General features: G+C 36.5%; 2 protein-coding genes across 2 annotated transcripts; one reads left to right on the plus strand and one right to left on the minus strand.

The window, feature by feature from the left end:
* The first annotated feature begins 96 nt into the window (after positions 1-96).
* Positions 97-6,859, plus strand: LOC113670965 (uncharacterized). Its single transcript, XM_027187178.2, has 3 exons — positions 97-2,288; positions 3,846-3,960; positions 4,235-6,859. Exons 1-3 carry the CDS (start codon positions 193-195, stop codon positions 4,616-4,618), a joined length of 2,595 nt encoding a protein of 864 aa, XP_027042979.2. The 5' UTR covers positions 97-192; the 3' UTR covers positions 4,619-6,859.
* A 959-nt stretch (positions 6,860-7,818) lies between these two features.
* On the minus strand, positions 7,819-16,705 carry LOC113670966 (uncharacterized). The gene is made up of 10 exons (XM_027187179.2): positions 16,502-16,705; positions 15,312-15,567; positions 14,255-14,529; positions 12,803-12,936; positions 11,978-12,103; positions 11,188-11,369; positions 10,550-10,746; positions 9,493-9,584; positions 9,107-9,259; positions 7,819-8,804 (listed from the first exon to the last, which is right to left on the minus strand). Exons 1-10 carry the CDS (start codon positions 16,603-16,605, stop codon positions 8,620-8,622), a joined length of 1,704 nt encoding a protein of 567 aa, XP_027042980.2. The 5' UTR covers positions 16,606-16,705; the 3' UTR covers positions 7,819-8,619.
* Positions 16,706-16,893: the final 188 nt, after the last annotated feature.

The following is a 16,893-nucleotide window of genomic DNA, read 5'->3' on the forward strand; positions in this document are numbered from 1 at the left end:
GCCTGACTTATGAGTAAATTTATATGTAATTCTGTTCAGCGGTTATCCTTGGTTCGCTCATGCGGGGGAATTTAAATAAGGCGCACGCGCTCAAACTTCCAAGCCGAGCATAGCGTGCACCATTCAATAATATTAAAACTTTTTTTATTTGTGTCCGCTTTCTTTGAAAAGCGAGATTTCCGCCTATGTTGTATGGTAGACATGCGAATAGATGATTCCACGGTTACTCCCACTAGGGAAGAAGTCAAGGACATGATTTTGACATCTAGTTCAGAGACAGCTTTGAACAATTCAAGCGTACAAGCTCTTGGCTGTGGAAACAATTGGTTGAATGGCATTAAATGGCCGCCTGAACAGCACACAAAGACTACGAGTGACCGAAGAGAAGATACTACCTTCAACGATTTAAAGCTTAATCCCTCCTTAGTTACTCACGGTGGAAGGGTACTGAAAAAACCTGCACGTTATATGGAATCCGACTCGGACGAGGGAGCTAGTGCGCGAAGGAAGTTTCCTTCGGTGAAGAAAAGAAAGCGTCTGCTCTCTGATTCTTCGCGTCCAAAATGTAAAAATGGTAGAACAAAGTCTCTGGAGAAAGATTCTTCTGATCTATTTTCGAATCATAGATTAAAACTCCTGTCCTTTAAGCGGCAAAACGGCGAAAGTTTAGACTTGAAGAACTCGTTGGACCTCAGATCGACGCTTGGCGTGGTGAGTTCTTTGTCAACATCTCCTTCTCGCACTCAGCCAGGTGAATCTGTTTGCGTGAAAAGCACGACAAGTGAGCTGCAAACGGAGTCAGAGAGTTCAAATTCCTTTGAGACACCTTTAAAACGCAAAAGAGGTAGACCTCCGAAAAATCTAACACAATCTTTAGATAAATTACATTCAGTTGACATTCGTTCGAATTCGCCACATGGCAATTGTGAAACAAGTGCCACGAAAGCATCTCTCGCGTCACCTTCAACTTCAAAATTTGGTAAGAAAAGAAAACGGCCGAAAGGCATACGCTATTTGCAGGAGAGTTGTTTGTCGTCGAGCAGCGACGAGAATGAAAAAGCGCCGTCAACTCCCAGGAGAAGGGGTCGACCACCGAAGAAATTGTCGAGTTGCGAAACAAAACACAAAATATTCAGGACACCGAATGGCGTTAAAAAACCTAGGGTGCGGCCGCATTTGAAAGCTGTTGACAAACTTTCGTTCATGAAACCTTCTAAGAAATCGCTGGACTTAATGCTACCTTCACCGGAAACGTTCGTGACCGGGGTAAACTCAAAGTTTGTTGGGGTTAATGGCTGCAGGATCCTCTCGTCTGGGAAGGAAGTTAAACGCAAACGTGGCCGTCCACCTAAGCCGAAACCCGAGCTTTCTTTTGAATCAGACAATATTCTAAGTGATGCGTTTCATTTTACTGGAGAAGACGAACAGAGCGATGGTTCTCCGACATTGAAACGTAAGTTGAAGAAGTTGAAGTTTCAAAAAAAGCATGACAAAAGACCTCTTGGAACTTGTGCTCTGAAGAAGAGAGATGCTACGGAAAAACTCAAACGTAAGGTCTTGAATAAAGCCAGAAAAAATCTTCAGGTAAGAGCTCAACTTAATGTGTCACAATCTGATTGTGAGCCATTGATGGAAACTAAACAAAGTTCTGAAAATGTCCACAAACGTAGAAGAAGAAACAAAGCTGACAGAATACTTGGAATGAGAAGAAATCTCTCTGGGACATATGAGTATCTAGTTCAGTGGAAAGATGGAACAAGTTCATGGGCTCCATCAGATGAACTCTCTGATTATGAACTAGACTTTAAATGTTTTCTTGGGCATGACTACCAAGACATGACAGTTGTAAACAGACTGGCATACAAAGCATATTGGAAGGAAGACTTGATCAAATACCATAGGAACCAATGTGAGATTGACAGATTGGTTGCAACTGATGATGTGCACTCCGGGCAAGTCAGCTCAGGAGAGCATTACTTAGATGGACAAATTGATAATTCTGATCCTTGTCAAAAACATTACATCTGTAAAGAGGTATCAGTGCAAAAACTCCATGATTGTGTTCATGTAACTATCAGCCGTTCGTCCAGCAAGAGAAGCAAAATCAATCAAAGAATTGTGGACTCGCTCACTCTTGTCATGGAGGATGCTGCCGTAGATGAGTCACAATTTGTTATTATTAGTGGCTTAGGAGAAGAGACTTTCTGTGGGGTCAATCTCAAAGATTTGACACAAGTTCCGTGTGAGGAAGAGCCGAGACATTACAGAAGAGATGTGGATAAAGTCAGGTATGTTAGATATCTTTACTATAGCTTGTAATTTGAAGCTGTAGACCCAAGGATTTGCAATGGTGTAATCTAAGCAAAATCCTCATATGGTTTTTCCACTTTCACCTGAAAATACCTTATACCTGCAGAATTTTTGATGTTCAAAGCATGTGAAAGCATTCTGCCGATGTTGTCCTATCCACAAAGTTTTATTACATGCTTTTCAATTGTTTGTTGGAATCTAAATATCAAAATCCTTGACTTGTGCTCATGCTTGATGGCCTCAACAGTAAAAAACTAAAAATTTTCAAATGTGAATTCCCGTGGAGCTCATGAGTTAAAAGGTGGATCACACATGCTTATTTAAGTAATCCTTTGGCATGTACATTGGGTAAGGTTTTTGCAACAAGGTTATAATTATATCTTTCAAATGCTAATCAGCTCATGTAAATAGCCACATAAAAGGTATCCAGAGCTTCTCACATAAAAATTATCCAAACTTTAACTCGTAAACAATTTCAGTTACTGCAGCAACTGATTTTGTTAATGTAGAAATAAGGTTACACTACCTTCACTCCCAAGATTTTATTAGTAATTCTCCTTCCTGTCTGCTCTCCAATTCTCAGGATTCTTAACAATTTTTTGATTTATTTTTCTGCATGGATTTTGTCTTGATATTGTAATGAGAAATTTATCTTAATCATTTATGAGAATAGAAGGGTTGAAAGCAACATAAGTACTTTACTCCAGTAACATAAAGTTGTTTGAAAGAGGTTGTCCACAATTATCAACATTATGGCTTTGCCTCCATGTGAAGATCTCAAAAAGTAATTTGGATATCTGACAATAAACAATTAAATTCATCAAACAGTTGCCTTGTCCTTATAGTGACATTTTCTCTTTTTGTCCTGAAATCCCAAAGTCAAGGATTGGTGACCTAAAAACTACCCACCATATCTTTTGGGGTTGTCTGGTGTACTTAAATGTTTTTTTTTTTGGGTTTTTTTTTGACAACCTTTTTCAAAACAGCCCTATACAAATGGACCTGTCTGAGTTCCCTATGTTGCCATGACGACAAGATCAAATTCATATACATATTAGTACTAGCATGTGATTTTGTCAGCATCATTTAGTTTTGACAGAAGTTATAGGTACCTGTGATATCCTCTTGAGGATAGCAGCATAGAGGTGTTAATTAATGCAAATTCAAGATAATTGGGTTTTATCTACAGATTGAGTTGGTAATGTGAATTGGCCACTGAAGCAATTCTAAAGCTGACTCTATAGTTGTAATCCCTCCATCATAGTCTGTTCTGGGTTAAACAAAACTTCAAGACAAAGAGTTTAGGGTTTGCAGGAATTAAACAAAAACTGAATAAAAGGATTAAGTTTCTAATGAAAGAAACTGTGATGCTGTATCAATGTGGGGTTTTACAAGATGATTTGGTCCTATCAGCCAAGTTAATTATATGAATTGGCCACTGTAAAGAGATTCTAAAGGTGATGTTTCTAGCAATTGCATTTCATCAGAGCAAATTGTTGTTGCTAATATGTTGTTTACATTTTATCCTGTTATAGATATTTGGTACAGGTGCTAATCGACTTTCCCAAGCCAGTGGTTGCAGCTATCAAGAAGCCAGCCTTAGGATTGGGTGCAATGCTTGTTTCTCTTTGTGATTTGGTTTGTGATGAGGTGGGTGGGTGAACAAGGGTATTGTTGTTTTGCATTTCAATCCTTATGATGTAAATTATTGAAATACTGAAAGACATGTAACAAGTAAATGTTTAATGATGATGGTGATTATCTCTGTTTGTTGGTTCTAATGTTTTCACTGAATATTTTTTCTGGGCTCTCCAAGTTTATGCCCTTTATTCTTGAAACAGTCAGCAAAGAGCTACACTGTAGATGTGCAGTTGGGAAAATTAGATTGATTATTAATTTTTCAACTTAATTTCCTGTTTTGCAGGCTTCCCTTGATGAGCCAGTTGCTCTTCAGAATGTATCCAAGGGACGTGTCCCTTACAGTTTTGCAAAGCTTATGGGACATACTTTAATAAATGAACAAATCCTGATTGGGCACAAAGTACCCACCTCTCAACTTGATTGTCTGCATTCAGCATCTGAAGTCTTCAATCACGCACGCTACACAAAAACAGTTTCAGCCTCACTCAAGGCTATGAGTCTCCCCAATGGAATGTCTTATGATGACTGTTTGCAGACACACTGTGCTGCAGACTCACTCTCAGAACTGGAACAACAGCTTCTAGAGGAAGAGAAGAAGGCGAGGAATGAATGCATTGACAACATGAAAGCTTTTTGGAAAGAGGTACATTCTCCACTTGATGTCTAGGTACAGCCTCATTTATGTTAAGTTATTGGGCAAAGTTTTCATGTGGTCCTTACTTTGGTGATATAATATAGAAACTTGTTAAGTTGTTAGGATTTCACTGATGCATGTTGTAAGTGTTCTTGATACCTGCTGCTGTATTGTTTTCATTTGCATGTGTTAGTGTGCTATGCTGGCAAAAAAAAAATCGATAATCCACCCATAACTTTTGCAACTTTTTCATACCACTCTGAAGCAAATGAAAACCTATATCTGCAAAATTCTTTTCTTGGTGTGTGTTGAATATTTTTTACCCAAATTACCACATCAAGTGTCTCAAAAACCTTTTTGCAAGAGTGTATTTCCACAACCAAGAAGGCAAAAACTATATTAGTTTTTGACTTTGCTTTTGCAACATCCATTAAAGTAGAAATTTTGATGTTGTGTTTCGTAAAAAGGCTAGCTTGTAAATTTAGTGATATACCACAGAGCCATTGTAGAAATTAGAATGACATGTCTTATGAAAACAATGTGTTGAGTATTTGTATATTTAAAATTTTTTCTGGAAAGTCAAAGGGGATGTCATTTTGCTTCATGCATTATGTTAGTAGAAGTTGCTAAGCAAAATATGGAAATAAGTATTTGTCACATAGCGTTGCATAGCAAAGAACATGTATTGTCTACCACAAGTATTGTCCACCACTCCAACTCTACTGTCAACTCTCTCTAAACCAGACATGCTGTTCATCCTTGAAAAAGAAAAAAATTAAATGGGGTATTGCACTATTGATGTTTCAAGTCAGGTTGTACTTTAAGCTTAATTTGCAATATCTAGAACTGAAAACAATAAGGAAAATTTTTAAGTTGTGGTACATATTTTGAGGTAGATTTCTTTATGTCCTGATTACCACAAATTGGAATGTTAATTGTTAGTTTTTCTGAAGGGGAGAAAACCAGTGTACAAGGACCACATCCAACAAAAAACTTAAAACCCACGTGGCAAAAGGTCTGGGAATTAAACCTGGGACACAAGTGTGGAAGTCAAGTTGTCTCACGACAGCTTCCCATTGCACATGTAAAGCAAGAAAAGTACTCTCCTGCAGGTGTTTGTTATAACCTGTGGAACAGATGCCTCAAAGAGAACTCTCCCCTCCCTCCCTCCCCTCCCTCCTCCCCCCTCCAGCAACTGTGTCAAATTAGAGAGGGTTGACTGCAATGTGTGCATCAAGGCTACCATTAGTTGAAGGCTTATTTTGGCAAGTGCATAGTATTCCTCCCTTTCAGACTGCACAGACATGTACAAACTGAGATATTTGTAAAGTTATCGTTAGAAAAGTTTCAAAGTGAGGTTAATATATATATATATATATAGATATATATATAAATAAATATATCCATAATTAGACCAAAGTGAAATCATCAGAGTTTTCCATACATGCATACAGATTATAAAATTGCATTCACACTTGCTGTTTTAATACTGACTAGACATTGATTCCAGATTGGAGCAAATTAATTTATGAAATTTAATTCCTTCTTGAAATTTTCAAAATGCTGAACCCAGTCCAGCCAAATCTCACATTATTTCATTTTGTAAGTCATGTGAATAAAACAAATTAAGAGTGAATGACACAAGTGATTTCTGCTCTAGTAGCAAACAAATTAAGTTTAAAAAAATCTTCTTTCTTTTATATTTTAAATTTATGGAAATTGGCGACAATAGATTCTGACAACAGTTTAAGTAAACTTGCTTGTACTCTTTGTTTGAGTACTATGTTAGAAATCTTTCATTAAAAGAATCTATGAACTTTACTCTTTCACAGGTAACATAGCAACAAGAAGAGAATTTGCAAACTTTAGAACGTTCCCAAGTTTTCAAAATATCAGAGTCAGTTATTAATAATGTTACAATTTTCTTGTTGCACTAGCTTTCCTGAATCGAGTCACTAATTTTTGAGCACTTGTCATACCCACATCAAAAGGTAGTTTACACTCATTGCCCTAGCTCTCCTGAATCGAGTTATCATTTCTTAGAACTTTTTGTACCCATATTAAAAGGTAGTGTACTTGTATTTAAGCCTAGTGCTGTATTTATTGTATGCATAGCTTTGCATTGTCCACCACTCACTGATCATGGCAACATGCCAAATTAAATGTATCTATATTTTTGTGCATTTTGTGAACTGTTGTGTATAGATAGGCTTTTGATATTATTGTTACCAAATGAAAAGTTGAAGTATTAAAAGTAAAAGAAACCTTCCTTGATATTGTTGTTTGACTATATTTCACTCTACACCTTTATATCACTATGCATATTCTCAACACTGTCCTATATGCATTTCCTAAGGTGCTGATAAGGAGAATTTGGGTAACAATCAATGGATTTTCTAGTCAGTGACCAGTTCCTTTGTAACTTAAATGTGTGATTCAGGGTTGATATAGGAAGAAATTAGATGCTAGTCCCTGGTAGGAGTTGAGGGGTTACCTCCCATAAGTGACCAATACAAAATTTCTCCTCACAACATCAATGCAATGTCAAGAAGGCAAGTGATGAGAATAAAGAAAAATATGAATTTGGGAATTTTAAATTATCCAATACCAAATTCTCCAAACTACAGGCAACTTTATAAGAATTTATTACTGGTATATGGCAGTCAGTAGGGAGAATTACAACAGAGATCTTGAGAGTGAAAGGGTCAAGTAAATAAGTCACCTTTCCTTTTTCCTTAATTTTGACCATTACTGGTTCTACCTTGAGAATTATTCTCCCCACAAACAACATACACTTAGGGTATAGTACTGAGGGAAACATTTAGTTTTGTTTCTGCAAAAGTCATGATGTTTCCCAAGAGGAAGTTGAGGGAAACATCAGGCAAAACAAAAACTAACCAGTTTCCCAAGGGACCTTATATTAAGTGCTTTGTTATATATTTTATATTTTCTCTTAAACAAATGGCAAAAGCATGCTGTTGAACTAGGCACATGGGCAACAACTGCACAATTTTTTCCCAGTCAGGATACATTTGAATTTGATCAGGGGCACATGACCAAGAATCAACCAATCACAGTGTTTGTTTTGTTGACTGAAAGTCTAGGTATATAATAAGAGCATTTGTTTGAAGATAAGAGGGAAAGTTTTTTTTTTTGAGCTATACTTTCTCTACAAAGAATAATATGCTTTAGCAAAGTAAGTAATAATTGTTTATGTCATTTTCACTCCTGCATCGTGGAATCAACATGTTTAATACTCGCAAGTCTAACATACTAAGTAAAATGAGATACAAACAGTTTGAAGTTTACTTAAAAAAAAAAAACTAGAACTTAAAGCTGGTAGTTCAAATCATGATTAACCCTTTACACCCTAACATCAGTATGCATATTCTCCATACTATTTTCTATACATTTCCTAAGGTTCTGACAAGGAGAATTTGTTCAACAATCAAGAGCTTCATAAATTGGTGATCATTTCCTTGATTCTTGTGAACTTAGTGTTTGATTCAGGGGTGATATTTAGGGAGAAATTAGAAGCTGGTCACTCTTAGGGGTCAAAGGGTTAAAATGAACCAAGGTTAGCATGAATTCGTGTTTTTGAGGTTTACTGAGGTTTACACCTCAGATTTTTTGTTAGTTCCAGTTTTGCCTTACATTCGATGCAAAATTCAAAACTTTGCCTTCAAAACATTACGCTTCTCAAAACAAAGCTCTGACACACTATATACAAAAAACAATCAAAATTACATCAAAATGTTCACCCTGGATCAGCTTATTTAACTAGTCTGGTTATGAAATACTTAAAAATGTCAATAAGTACATCATATGTTATATTTCTAACACTACAGATTCTATAATTTATTTAACAGTTTGCAGTAGAATCCTACCACACAACTACTCTATTTGTTATAACAAATATGAACTGAAAACTGAACCCTTTCACTTGAATATTTCCTTCTTATTAATTGCTTTAGAAACAGCTTGATGTTCATAATAATCTTCTGACACAACAAGTTGCCTGGTGCATTGTAATGTTAACAAGTGCTGGGTGAAAAGACAACTAGATCATTGAAGTATCCTCCAGCATTGTCACCACCACCAAACACAGCAATTTCTTCCTTCTCTTTTTCTTTATCCTCCACAGGTAGAAATAGAGCTACATGCCCTGCCCTTGCCGTGAGGCTTTTACTGGTCTTAACCGTAATCCATGTTAAAGTTCCTACAATCAGAATTAAAAATTGTACATCATTTCTGTTAGCATTCTTTTTCTAGAGATGAACTACCATGTTCATGGCACAGAGGTAGGAACAGAAGGTACTTGGGGGGGGAACAGGATCTCTCCAAGGGTGGGGAGAAGGGATCTTAACAAATAAATAAACCTTAAAATACTTACTTTTAAGGAACATAACAAACTTCAGAACTAAGAGAGGGTCACACATAATGCGCCAAAATATGTAATCTATGACATTTGTGAGTTGCTGACAAGTACACCAATACAAAAGAAAAAAAAATTGAACTCACCTAGCTCAAGTACAAATGAGTCTGTGAGGATCTGTTCACCATCATAACCACCATGAATGAAAATCCTTTGTTGGGGAAGAACAGCTGAGGCATGCCAACTACGAGGTGATGGAAGGGTGCCAGATAAAATAGGACTAGAAAACTCCATCATTGCTAAATTCAAAACCAAATCAACAGTTTTTTAAATTATACTTGGTGTGGACTTGGGAGTGTTAGGTGCTTAGGTGTCTTTCAATTCAAGGCATCAACATCCCCCATATAGCTGTGAAGTTTGTTTTTTCCCTGCACTTCTGTATCATGCTGAATAATTTCCTAACAGCAAATTTACAGAGAAGGAAGTAAAAATTATAGACTGCTTGTTAAAAGCAAGTTGCTCTGAAACTCACCCAAGTCGATAATTGAAACATCATTGTAACATTGTGGAAAATCCCAGCCTCCAAATATAACCAATCTGTCATCTAATAAAGATGCTGAGTGACTGTCAAGAGAAGGAGAAAATCTAAGTTAAATCTCAACCAACAGATCCCTGCCAAAAAGAGTTCTACATAAGAGTCACAACAGAGTTCCCTTCATTTCCAGACCAGTCACAACCAAAGTAGAACATACTCTAAACATTTTGCAAAGCCTCACCTTGGCACTACAAAGAGGTACACAATTTTGGACCTTTCACTTTTCAACATCCCCCCTGGGCCACCCCCCTAGCTTTTGAACTTTTGTAGATTGGTTAATTCAATCCCCCCCCCCCCTCCAACCCCATGGGAAAAAATGCATTGAAATGCCCCACTCAAGCACAAATTTTAATCAAAGGGGGTAAGAAACTGTGTTGGTGGGAGAGTATAACAGGTTAATTTAGCCTTGTCAACTGAGTTGATAACATAAATTGATAAGTTGAGTGTTTACCCTTTGCGAGAGAATTCACGAAGGGCTAATTCTCAGAACATCAGCTTTTAAACTCTTAATGATGGCCAATTTACATCATCCACTTAGTTGATAATACTAAATTACAATTTGTTATTGAATTATTTCTTGTGTGATCAACAAATTTTATAATATCTAGCAAGGTCATGTAGCAGTTGTCAGTGCTGCTGTTTGATTTTTTGCTCAAAAGCATCATTCTAAAAAGAGAAAGTTTCCTTCTGGGCCATTTGCTCACAAAAGCTGACTCTTTATGTTTAATCTGGTTAATTAAAACATGTGTAGTCTGTCCATATCCCCATCCCACCCAAGCAAGGTTCAAATTCCCCACTCCTGAGTTCTGACAACAGTCAAATACCTGTGGGTTTCCTGAGGGGCAGGGGGGAGGTTGAAGCTTTGAATAAGATGATTAAGTGCTGCTTTGGTCACTAATGCCAACAAAACTCATGGAGTAGAACACCAGCATTATGTCACTTGGATCACATGTAAGACTTTATCTTTTACTAGAAAACAGTTAATTTCAATTACCCTGATTTTGGTTTGGGTGGGGTTCCTGTTGTGATTGGTTTGTACCAGTTGTTTGATACTGTGTTGAAGATATAAAGCTCATTACTACAGCCATCAGGTTCTGGATCAGGATTTGGAAATACACCACCAAATACAAGCAGCTCCCCACAAAACAAGTTACAGCTATGATAGGCTCTAGTGGGAGCATTACCAACAGCCTGAAAGAGAGAGCAAATATTTGCATTGCAATGTGTCAGAAGAATTGACAGGGGAGAGTTAAAAATCATACGATACAGTTTGACAAAAGAATTTATCATAAGATACAAGCATTTACCTATCATAAAAACCCAGCCAGATTAGCAGCTAAAAGAAGCAAGCAATTTGAAATTGATTTGCTGCATACCACCTTAATGTTGGATCATTTCAATCTGAAAAGTGATAGAAATATAACTTCTCCTAGCCTTTCTCATACATTGTTCAACAAACAGGTGATGAGAATCAATAAAAAATCAGCCAGAGTCCAGGGTGATGGCCATTTTACCACTTCTTCCTCTAGTTACAAAGGAAATCTTTAGTAATCAGAGGTGACAGGCATGGATGAAATCTTGGGACCTGACCTAATGAAGCAAATCAATGTGCTTACATTTGTTCTCACTAACCTTAACAGCTGACCAGGTATTTGTTTTCAAGTCCAGAATGTTTACATCACTAAACCATCTCTTTGTTTTTGAACCACCATACACATACAACACTTTCTTCTCTGGGTTATACGTGACTGTGTGTCCAATTCGCCTATCAGCACCACCTCCTATGCAGCTCTCCTCATGCCAAGATGGGCATCCTTAAAAAAATATTCCGTCAAGCAAATTCAACATTGTATCACAGCAGAATGAAAGGAAAACTTTTCTCAAAGTTGCCTTTGGTAACCTTAAATCATTAATATGGTGTGTTGTCACTAAAAACAAAATAGTAAAAGTAGTAAGGAAGGACACTGTGCAACATTGTACAACAAAATCTAAACAATCAGACTCTACCAGGTGCTATGCTTGCAATATTAAGGAGCTCTAACCTGCACCTGTTTTAGTCCCCAAGGTGAGTAGAAAAAAATTTTGTCAACTAATTTTTCAGCAAAAGTTGTCTCTTTAGTGACCTGTTTACTACAGTCATGCAGCAAGTACATTTATCAGTATCCTTATCATCTATTGCTTATCATGGTATAAATTGTAAAGTGATAAATATTTGCTTGAAATATTTTAAATAAGTAATTATGAATGTTGTACAAATTTTCAGTTCCACTTTGGGATGAGGAACTGAAATGTTATTTGACACAACCATTTTATAACTTAAGGTTTCCATGTAGCAACTTAAAGAGTGCTGAGCTACATAAATAAACCCTGTAAAACTATTTTTTTTTTATAGGAAGTGTAGAAAAGACAGGGCATAACAAACCTTGGGACAAATTCAAAGTCCAAACAGAATCTTTTGCCATCTGTTGCTTGTTTCCTTGTCCTCCAATCAGAATGGCCTTACTCTTGTCAATCAAACACATGTCATGCCCCCATCGGCCTGATGGCACTAATGAATACAAGTAAATATACCAGTTTGTTTAAACCATATTCCTTGAATAAGTGCCCAGGTGCTCATTTAAAATTTTGGCTTAAGGGAGGGGAACCTATTGGAAAAAGATTGCTAAGTAAAAGGGGTGCTAATTAGGAAGCTACTAAACTGTTCTGATTCCAATTTAGTCAAAGCTTAAAAAGTTATAGATAAAGTGGCAATAGAAACAGGTTTTCCTTGTATCCCTATTATTGGAGTAAGTAACAGAGGAGGGGGGGCACTTATTGATGAATTAGCCTGAGGGGGGTGGGCACTTATTTTAGGGGGACACCTATAAGTCATATTAGAGTGTATGCACTTATTCAAGAAAATACAGTAAGAAACTTGCCATTGTATTCCATATAATTCAACAAAAAGTTGAAAACAGATATGAGTTGCCTTCCATACAGACATTCATTTACTCTTCAGGACTACTTCTGTTTACAATACATGACAAAAAATGTGGCCCAAAATGACACGTTCTTGAGATTTTGCATAGAAAATTTATAGAGTGTGATAATTTCAAAGTGCAAATTTAAGGATACATTTCCAATAATTTGATGGAGTGCTATTTGACTACCATAGTATGTAATGCAACTCTCTCATTCTGATTATTTCTTCAACATATTATTTCTTGCATTTAGAATAAAGTGTATCATGAGATTTTCATAAACTTACCATCACCCATGTTGATGGTCGATGGAGTGTCAGGTGGTGTCAGCACATCAGGGCTCTTCACTGGATTGTTTCTGTGATTCTTTTTGGTACTACTTGGACCTTTTCTGGAATTCTGTCTCTGACCTTGAATAGGCCTTTTAAAAGCAAGAAGAAAAAAAAAGGAACAGTTACCCAATGAAGACTGTAATTTACCTGAGGCTAATATGAAGGACATGGGATTAACTGATCAACAAATTGATTCCTTTTTATATTGCTGTACTTCAGTTCGGTAAGATCACAGATGAACCCTTTAACTCTCAGATCAAATTTGTAATTCTCCTTACTGTCAACCATACAATTCTTATAATGTTCGTTCAGAGAATTTAGTATTGCATTGACTAATTATCCACAAATTGATATTTTTCTTTATTCTCTTCTCCTATCTGGTTGATATTGTATTGATATTGTAAGGAGAAATTCTGTCTTGGTCACTCACTGGAGTTAAAGGGTTAATGTGTGGTAAGGACAAAAAAAAAAAAAAAAAAAAGGAACTTGAGGTGCAACTAAGTGTGCCGCTGATGTTCTTACCACATTACAACATCTTCTGTGATCTATTTTATTGAACAGATACCTGGCAATATGGAATTTATTAACCCTTTGCACCCTAACATCAGTATGCATATTCTCCATACTGTTCTCTAAACATTTCTCAGGGTACTGACAAGGAGAATTTGTCTAATAATCAAGAGCTTCTGTAATTGGTGATCAGTTCCTCTATTCTCCTGACCTTAATGTTTGATTCAGGGGTGATATGGCAAGGAGAAATTAGATGTTAGTCACTCTTAGGGGTTCATTTATTTGATAAAAAAGCAAAATGTTGATAATAATGACCTCATTTATGCATCTGTCCTCCAATAGATCAACCAAGAGCAAATTAAAAAACTTGTGAAATTCAGCTAATTATAAAGAAATTAGTAGGGCATACATGTCTATACTTTAATCACACTTTCCAAAACTGATAAAATGTAGCACAGACCTCTGAGAAATTCACCCTTAGACCCCTAAGAATGACTAGCATCTAATTTCTCCTTACAATATCACCACTGAATCACACATTAAGGTCATGAGAATATTTAAAATGATCACCAACTAAAGAAGCTAAACTCTTGAAATTCTCCTTGTCAGCACCTTAGGGAATGTTTAGGGAGCCGCATGGAGAGTATGCCTACTGATGTTGAGGTGTAAAGGGTTAACCCTTTAACCCCTAAGAGTGATTAGCATCTAATTTCTCCTTACAATATCTTCCCTGAATCACAAATTAGGGTCATGAGAATAAAGGAAATGATCAAAAACTACAAAACCTCTGGATTGTTATGCTAATTCTCCTTGTCAGTATCTTAGGAAATGTATAGAGAACAGTATGGAGAATATGCATACTGATGTTGAGGTGTAAAGGGTTAAGAGTCTACTCACATATCAGCATTGCTCTGTCTCCGTTTCTTAGTGGGTGGGGGTGAAATGACATCTTTTGGTTCCACAGGAGAATACTCCATCTTTGTACATTCATTGAAATTGAGCTTTTGTTGCTTCAGGTTTTTTAAACTTCCTGGTGTGACAGGACTCTTGGAAGAATCTCTTTGAGTTTCCTGTGTTGGTGATAGTACAGCATGTTCACAAAATTTCTTGTTTTCTTTTTCATCATTGCATTTTTCATTCACAGTTCTTAGGGTCAGCTTAGCCATTCGCCCCTAAAAAATAAAGAATCAAAATCAATTCATAATCTATGATAAATGTGGGTCTGCACTGTGGAAGGCTATTATTTTTTTAGTTTAGTATGTATTGCATAGTTATGCATTATAATGTTCTAAAAATAAAATAGCAGTAAAGAGTAAACTTTGAACAAACCCCGAGCACCACGGGCAACCCACTTTTGTCTTTAATAAACAATTGCTAAACTTGTTTTTTTGAAAGCTTGTAAGATCCAGTCAATTTAGATTTCAGTTCTGAGAACATAAGGCTGTGCTTTATGAAAAATTGAAGGGAGCTCAGTGCTCTGAAATTGTGAAATCCAGGGTGCCCAACATATGCTTTTTATGAAAAAACTAAGATTCCCTGGTTGCCCAGGAACAAAATAAGGTACCAGAGGCCACTGGGCACTGCTAGAGCAGAACAGAACACAATTGGGATGCTCAAGACTCAGATTCAATTGCTATAGCTACAACAAAGGACTCACAATGACTCACAATGACAGCCAAAATGAGACTGGGTTTTTTTTGTATACAATATTTTTCTAAATCAAAAGATGAAATTAGGGCAAAACATGAACAAAAATGGTCTGCCTTGATTTGAGGCAAATATTAAAAAAATAAGGGGAAGTCAAAGAGACATAGCACAAGATTTGACGCTGGTTGGTTTCACACCCTCCTCTCCAAATGCTCTTCTTTCTTCAAGGGGAAGGAAAAATTAGGGACAGATCTCTTGATGGAATAATCCTTGGCAAAACAGCAATATTCTAATACAAATGTAGTACCTCTTCTGTAAGCTCTTCACTTCTTTTAAAAAACTTTGTCTTCCATCCCTCATCCCAACAAAGTGCTTTACTCCTGCATGATAGTGTGCCTATTTTCTGAGGTGGAGTCTCTGCCTCAAGAGATACTTCTGCTATTATCTCCTGTCCCTTGAAATTCACTTCCCATTTTCCAAGACTAAAAATTATGATTTGTTCTGGCAGCGGTAGTGGGAAACGGCAATGGAAGCATTTTTTGTTGTCTCCTCTTTCTTTATCACTGCAGACAGAGAAAAGAAATAACCAAGAAGTAGTAAAATTCTACCATAAATAAAGTAAGTGTAATAGTTCATGTATTTAATAATTATAATTATCGTCATCATCTTAATCATCATCTTCAACACAACTTATTTATGCTCCAAGATCTTATTTGTAATTCTCATTATTGCCTGCCCTGCAATTCTTCTGATGTTAGTTCAGAGAAATTGGTATTGAATCAACTAACAATCTCCTGATTAATTTCATTTCTTTATTTTCATGGCTTGCCTGCTTGATCTTGTAATGATATTGTAAGGAGAAATTCTGTGTTGGTCACTAAAGGGTTCAAAGAACCCTACACAAGAGAGGAAATCTACAGAAAATAATTCATTATATTACTTACTTTAAAAGATTTCACTTAACAGGTGATTTTAATAACTCGTGAGAAATAGATGACGTTAAAGGCTTCTCTTCCAAAAGAAAAAGGACAAAGGAACTCTAATGCAGCTTTTTACACTCAAAACTAGTCTGCAATTACATGCATGTATATAAGATTATGAATCTTTGTAATAAAAGTATTATAGGTAATAGTTTTGCCACTTTTGCTTCAACGGGAAAAGTTAATCAATTTTCTCATAAATCATTAACACTGTAGCATGTACATTGCGTGTAAAACGGGGCGATCATGGAATCGAACGCGCGGAAACTTACGAATCATCAATAACAATAATTAAGTTTGTTCAAAACCAACAAGAAACATTCCGATTCATCAAAATAGCTATACTTGGCAGATCGAACACTTCACAAAGACCTGCACAAGCTTCTGCAAGACCCAAGATTTCTTTAGATCTAAATTACAACAATCATATAAATGAACAACTGAGTAATAGAAACTCAAGATCGTTATCAACTCATGGTTTTCCAGGGCGCGCTTAAAGAAAATTGTCCTTCTTTACCTTGTAGACCGACTCAAACGTCTGGGTGGTTCCCACACATTGAACACTACGTAGAGATTAGGAGAATCGTCATCCGGTAGATCTTTTACACTCGGAGTATTCATATCAAACAGTCAACAAAATATTGAAATCGTGAAGACTAAGAAAACATTTCCTCCGTGAAACTCACTTGAAATGCGCGCGCTCTTTTATTTTTTGCAGAATACGCCTACGGTGCACTCTGGGAGAATAGAAAGTTTTCTAGGGGAGGGGAGGCTGAGGGTATAAATAAAGCTTCAATAATCCCTTATTTCAAGAGTTATAGTCATTAAATATGAGTGAATAGCCCGAAAACTACCTAATGAAAAATTTTTTATAGGTTTGAATAAGAAAAAAAAAACTGCCGGAAATGT

The sequence above is a fragment of the Pocillopora damicornis genome, chromosome 7 (assembly GCF_964200805.1).
Source record: "Pocillopora damicornis chromosome 7, jaPocDami1.2, whole genome shotgun sequence".
Classification (NCBI taxonomy): domain Eukaryota; kingdom Metazoa; phylum Cnidaria; class Anthozoa; order Scleractinia; family Pocilloporidae; genus Pocillopora; species Pocillopora damicornis.